Below are 6,116 nucleotides of genomic sequence, written 5' to 3'. Positions count from 1 at the left end.
AGGCTATACTTACATACTTCGGCACAATGTCTGCTACTACCTCTCCTACTACCCTTGTCGCGGGTAAGACTGTCGGTCGACTAGGGTAAGTCGCAGTCTGGCACTGTACGTGTATTTACTCCTGACGATGTCATTAACAGCTATGGTCTCATGGGCCTTTCTTCCTGGAATCTTCTAGTTGACCCTGTGCCTTTCCCCCAGGAAGATGCTTTTGCAGCCATGAAGTAAATCTCTGCCTTGCAGAAAAAAATAGACAGTAGAATACTGACACAGTTGGCAGGACGGCTGTAGACTCTGGTGCCAATTGCTGGTCTACTGCCACTTTCTATGGGCCCCCCACCGATCCCACGGCCAACCTTAAGCTGATCAGAGCCTTTTTCGACAAGTACCCCGAGTATATCTCCAAGGTTGTCCTGATCGTGAAAGGCGGAATGGATGTTAGGTCGCGGTCTCCTGCTAAGGGCGATGAGTAAGTTTCAATCTCGCTACGTACGAATGCTGTGACATTGATCAAAATCAACCTTTTATAGCATCGAATTCTTCCGAAATGAAATCGAACAAGTGAAGGCCATTCTGGGCGACAAGGAATTGGACGTATATTCTCTCGCTCGGATTGGTGGCACTGCCGTGGAGACCACCTTCACTAACATGGCTCAACTCATAAAGGAGGGGGCCGTCAAGGCTATCGGTGTCAGTGAGATGTCGGCCGCTTCTCTCGAGAAAGCTCACAAGGTAATTCTTGACCTCAACTTGCCCTGTTTTATTTAGCTGACTAGGCCTACTAGATCTGTCCCATTTCCATCAACGAAATCGAAGTCTCCTTATTCTCATACGAACCCTCAATTCGCGACTCTGTCGCCTGGTGTACAGCCCACTCTGTCCCGATTTTGGCTTATTCCCCCCTCGGGCGCGGCCAACTCACACGTAGATACAGGTCTCTTGAGGATATCCCTGCAGGTGATTTCAGAACCATGTTTCCTAGGTTCCAGGGCCAAGCGTTCTATGATAACCAAAAATTGGTGGATCAAGTTGAGGAAATTGCGAAGAAAAAGGGTGTAACTGCTGGGCAATTGTCGTTGGCTTGGGTTCTTGCTCAATCAGAGTTTGTAAGCTTGCGACTTTGAGAAAGATGGTTTTGGCCGCGTTAGCTGCTAAAAGTTATCACTGCAGGCGATTCCTATCCCCGGGTCACGCAACGTAGATCGTGTTCGAGAGAACGCCTCCGCCACAGATGTCAAGCTCAACAATGAAGAAGTCGAGGCTCTTAACAAGCTGGCTTCGGCTTTCGAGGTTCAAGGTGCTCGTTACCCCGAGATGTTCCAAAAAGATCTGGTAAGCTTTTAAAGCCTATACATTGCGAATGAGCAAGCTAATGAATGGAACAGATGAAGTGAACGACTTATTAAGAACACACTCGCGCATAGTGCCGAATATTCTGATGGCCTTTTTCATAGAACAACTTGCTGCAGTTAACGAATGAAGAATCAGTAGATCCAACGTAATATCCATCATTCGCACGCATAAACAGATGTTTCATAATCAAAAGAGATACGAGACCGCTCCATTAAGGTATAATTACACAACCAAAAAGAAAACAAAGAAGAAAGATAAAGGTAAAGAAAACCGATTTGAGAAAATGAAGACTGTAAAACGACCACAAACACGATCGCATCTATTCTATTGCCTTGAGAAAAGGTTTACAACTTGACACCTCTTTTGACTCTCTTTTTCCTCACTCGTCATCCGTGTCGGGCTCACGCTCACCTAAAACATAAGACAAGTCAGTTTACCACACAAAATTTACAAAGATGGGAAGAGATGAAAGACTCACCACCATAATTAAGCCAGTTCAATTTTCTCAACCTCCTCCTCTCCTCCTGAGCCTTCAACTCATTCCTGGTCATCTTCTTCTTCTTTTTCTTCTTCTCCATCAACTTGGCCAAACCATCGGCGACATCATCCACCGTTCCATCCGTCGCCACACTCTCGGCGGGAGTAGCCGTGCCTGTAGCCGTACCGGGAGTACTGGGCATAGTCCTAGGTGTGCCAGCCTTGCTAGCCACTCGGGATCCGGGCCGGGAGGGGTCATCAAAGGCGTCTTCGACGAGGGCGACTTTACCCTGGTGGGTAAGTACACCGCCGTCAACGTGCCAGATTTCGGGACAGAGGGCAGTCACGAATTCGGTAGAGTGCGAGATGATGCAGACGGCACCTCCCCATTCTTTGATAGCGACAGCGAGACCACCGAGGGCTTCTCGGTCCAAGAAGTTGGTAGGTTCGTCGAGGAAGAGACATTGAGGTCTAAAAGCAAGGCCAAAGGTTAGTTTAAACTGAAATTGAGAGAGTGGAAGTATACAGATAGACTTACCGATTAAACATGGAAGCTGCGATGACGACCTTGACCTTTTGTCCACCGGACAAACCAGACATCTCGTTATACTGCGCGATATCGCCGTCCAAACCCACAGCTTCCAAAACCTCCCTGACAGCATTTGCACCAGTATCCCTCATACCCGCACCTTCCCTAGAAGACTCCAAGTCATCGAATTGGGTGATAAGTTTCTGGAAACCCTTTTCGATCAAGACATCTCGCCCGATCCAGGCATTGTACCTGTGGTCGTAACCCCTGAACTTGACTTCGTACTGGAAAGACTTTTTAAGCTTTTGTCGACCGAGGATGTATTCAATCTTTCTCAATTCGCCATTCTTCCCTTCAATAGGGCGTTCCATCATTTCCTTGTCCTCGTCAGTCAGGACACGGGTAGCCTTCTCCATCATCTCCCTATCGTGACCATCCTGGTATCGCCACTGGATGTACTGTACAGCGGTCTTGTCCAAGTGCTGGTTGATATGGTGGAACGCGTGCTGGGCGACGTAACCGACACGAAGAGCAGGATGCTTGTGTACTGAACCTTCTTGTGGGACAGTCTCACCGGTGAGGAGCTTGATGAGGGTAGATTTACCGGCACCGTTGGGACCGACGATACCGACTCGGGAAGAAAGGGAGAGGGAGCAAGAAGCATTCTTGATAGAAGGTCTGGGGGCACCAGGATAGGTGAATGTACAGTTGGTAAGTTTGAGGATCGCTCGTGTATTGGATCGGACACCGACGAGGTTACCAGGGGGAGGGAAGGTGAACTTGATAGAAGTAGCGGCAAGAGTGTAGTAGGACTTGGCAGAAGGGACCTTTTCGACAAACTTGGAGAGGTTACCGGGGTAATACACGAGCTTCTTGCTTTCATAGTGGATAATGTCGGTACAAACGTTGTCGAGGAAACCAGAGTCGTGCGAGACGATCATACAGGTGATGTCGTGCAAGCTGCAGACGTATTCCTCAAGCCAAGCGACAGTTTGGACGTCCAAGTGGTTAGTAGGTTCGTCGCTGAATCCCAAAGTCAGTATGATCGGATTTTAGATCGATAAAGAGGCCAAACTTACAGCAAAAGAATGTCGGCACCGATCAACATGGCCTTGGCCAATTCCAATTTCATCTTCCAACCACCGGAAAGAGATGCCACTGGGTCTTGCTGTTTCTCCTCCGAGAAACCGAGGGACAAGAGCATCGCAGCCATCTCGGCCCTGGTCTTGTGCGTAAGCTTGGGGTCGGCGGCGATGAAGTCAATGATAGCCATGGAAGTATCCTCGCCCTGAAGGGCATGCTCAACCATAATCGTCCTAAGCTCTTCCTGGGGAGGGAAGCCCTCGACTTTACCGTCACGGATAGCCTTCATTAATGTGGACTTGCCGGCACCGTTGGCGGCACAGATACCATACCTCCTGCCTCGCCTCAACTTCAAGTTGGTGTGGTTGAGCAAGAGCAAACCGCCATAAGCAAGGGAGAATTGGATGTCACACAACAACTGACCCTCGGACCCGTCGTCCTCCTCGGGAGGAGAATATTTGGCCTTGTCAATGTCCATGAATGCCTTGCGGATCTCGGCGGTGGCTTTAGCACCTTCTTCAGCACCTTGGAGGAGCTTCATGAATGAACCAAGAGCCTTGCCTTCCCAGATGTAAGCGTCCCATCGACGAAGGTCGACGAGGTCGGCCACAACGTTGGCTTGATACTCGACAGCGTGGGCGATGACAGGGCTGTTGGGGAGCGAGGCGGAAAGGGGGATGGAAGGGTGAGCGGGGAAGCCGGGAATTTGAAGATGAGGAGCCATGACGGTAAGGGCTTCGGTGACAGAAAGGATAACGTCTCGAGGGGGCAAGGGAGTGGCACTGGCAGAGGCACCAGCGCCGATAAGAATGTCGAGGGCAGTCTGAGCGAAGGCTCGAATCTCGGGGAAGGCGGCACCGGTGGCGATTTGCTGGACACCGCCAAAGAGAGGACCGAGGTATCGGGCGGCGACGGTAGGATCGCGGACGAGCTTGACAAGGTTACCGATAACGACACAGGTCATTCGTTGAGTGTCGGTGGAACGCTCCTTGAGGGCACGGGTCAAAAGCGGAACCATGACGGCAAGGGTGGGGCCGTTGACTTCGGCGACGAAGGTGGTGGAGGAAAGACCCTTGATGGTAGAGGGCACAGCAGCCGGGGAAGCCATGGCGGAAACGAGGAGGTTGACGTGCTTGAGTACATCAGCGTTGGGAAGGATACCACAAAGAGTAGTCGCGGCTTTTCGAGCGGCGGTAGAGACCTGAATGGGCATAAGCGAATGTCTGCATTTATAATAATACAATACTCACCTCGGCCTTGGTGTCGTGCATGGCATGCTCAACAACAGGGATGACGGTACCCAACTCGTTGGCAACATAATCTTCCGCACCGGGCTTGACGAGCCCCTCCATCGCCTTCAAGGCCGCAATCTTGGTTCTCCAACCCTTGGTTTCCTCCAAAACCCTGGTAAGCACCTCAAAAACCTTTCGCGCACCCTCAGGAGCGGTAGCCTTGATCAAACTGGTCATCGCACTGTTCACTGCGCTCCTCACAGGTTGGCCCTTGTCCATGGCAAGGTTCAAGATCGCAGGGATTAAAGGAAGGAAGACACCTTCGATACCAGATCCGAGGGAACGACAAATACGCTCCACAAGGACAACAGAAGACTCGCGCTCGTATCCAGACTTGGAGGAAGCCCAGGCAAGGACGACATCGACGATACGAGCATCCTGGAGAGCGTCAAGAGTGCGCGGGGCCTTTTTGAGGTCCAGGGCGATGCCGTCGGCGATAGACTTGGCTTCGACGTTGGAAGGCGCGTTGGCAAGGGCGGTGAGTTTCTCAAGGTGGGTGGAAGGTGGGAGGGCGGTGGAAGGAGCTACGACGGGAGACATTGTACGGGTTTAGAGATAGGAGTAGTAGATGGGGATAAGTGAAGATTTGCGGAACTGGCCGTATGTGGCTAGCGAAGATTTTTTATGGTTTTCTGTATGAGTGGTGAGTTATGACCTTTGGATGGCCTTTTGGGAGACTGGTGGGGACAGGAGACAGAGGTGGAGGAGCAAGGAAGATGGAGAGTGGGAAGAAGAAAGAATTAGATGAGAACTTGGGAAGAGAAACGAAAAATAATCGCCGCTCAAACAAAAAAAAAGTCAGTTACAAAATAATTTTTCACTGTGTTGCACGTGGCTTTCCGCCGGGAACACTCATACACAACAGCGGGTAGCGGGATGGCCAACTATGTATGCATGCAGCAGGTCTGTATCCGCTGCCTGCTCTGGCCTATGCATTGCTACGTTCGCCCAGTATATGCACATCGAGGATTCTATGAGGAGCCACAGCGCAGCGTACAGATAAGATAAGCGAACGAACGTCCTCGCCACCAATGACATCTCGACGAAAGCATACGGTGGACATACACTGTCTTCAAGGAGGGGGACACACCAGGTATGAATGGCGCTGTGGAATCGTTTATAGAATGTAAAGGGATTGTCCATGGTATGCAGTGTCCAACGGCTGCTCTTATCAAGTCATCCAAAAGTTGAAGCACGCACGAGGAGCTTGGTCGACCTCGCCACGGTTAGTGGCAAGGAAGTCGAGGAAGACGTGCCGTGGTGTTTAAATCGCAACCAGCGGGAAAAAGTCTCTCGGAGTGAGATGCCAGTTAACTGCTCCAACTCACGTCAACACTCCAATGCCAGCAGATGCAATCATTATAAAGCGCATGATTTTATTA

The 6,116-nt window shown here is 50.7% G+C and overlaps 2 protein-coding genes across 2 annotated transcripts; one reads left to right on the top strand and one right to left on the bottom strand.

Annotated features, from left to right (window-relative positions):
- Positions 1-26: 26 nt before the first annotated feature.
- CNBA0930 (hypothetical protein) lies at positions 27-1,502 on the top strand (the record flags this gene model as incomplete). Its single annotated transcript, XM_772997.1, has 7 exons — positions 27-85; positions 141-224; positions 281-469; positions 531-732; positions 786-1,106; positions 1,171-1,332; positions 1,470-1,502. The coding sequence occupies 7 exons, from the start codon at positions 27-29 to the stop codon at positions 1,500-1,502; spliced, it is 1,050 nt and encodes a 349-aa protein (XP_778090.1).
- Positions 1,503-1,732: 230 nt separating this feature from the next.
- CNBA0920 (hypothetical protein) lies at positions 1,733-5,274 on the bottom strand (the record flags this gene model as incomplete). The annotated part of the gene is made up of 5 exons (XM_772996.1): positions 1,733-1,764; positions 1,832-2,301; positions 2,369-3,382; positions 3,439-4,643; positions 4,693-5,274. The coding sequence occupies 5 exons, from the start codon at positions 5,272-5,274 to the stop codon at positions 1,733-1,735; spliced, it is 3,303 nt and encodes a 1,100-aa protein (XP_778089.1).
- Positions 5,275-6,116: the final 842 nt, after the last annotated feature.

The sequence above is a fragment of the Cryptococcus neoformans genome, chromosome 1 (genome assembly GCF_000149385.1).
Source record: "Cryptococcus neoformans var. neoformans B-3501A chromosome 1, whole genome shotgun sequence".
In the NCBI taxonomy this organism is placed as follows: Eukaryota; Fungi; Basidiomycota; class Tremellomycetes; order Tremellales; family Cryptococcaceae; genus Cryptococcus; species Cryptococcus deneoformans.
Note: the sequence above shows the minus strand (reverse complement) of the source record. Positions and strands in the feature narration are given on the sequence as shown.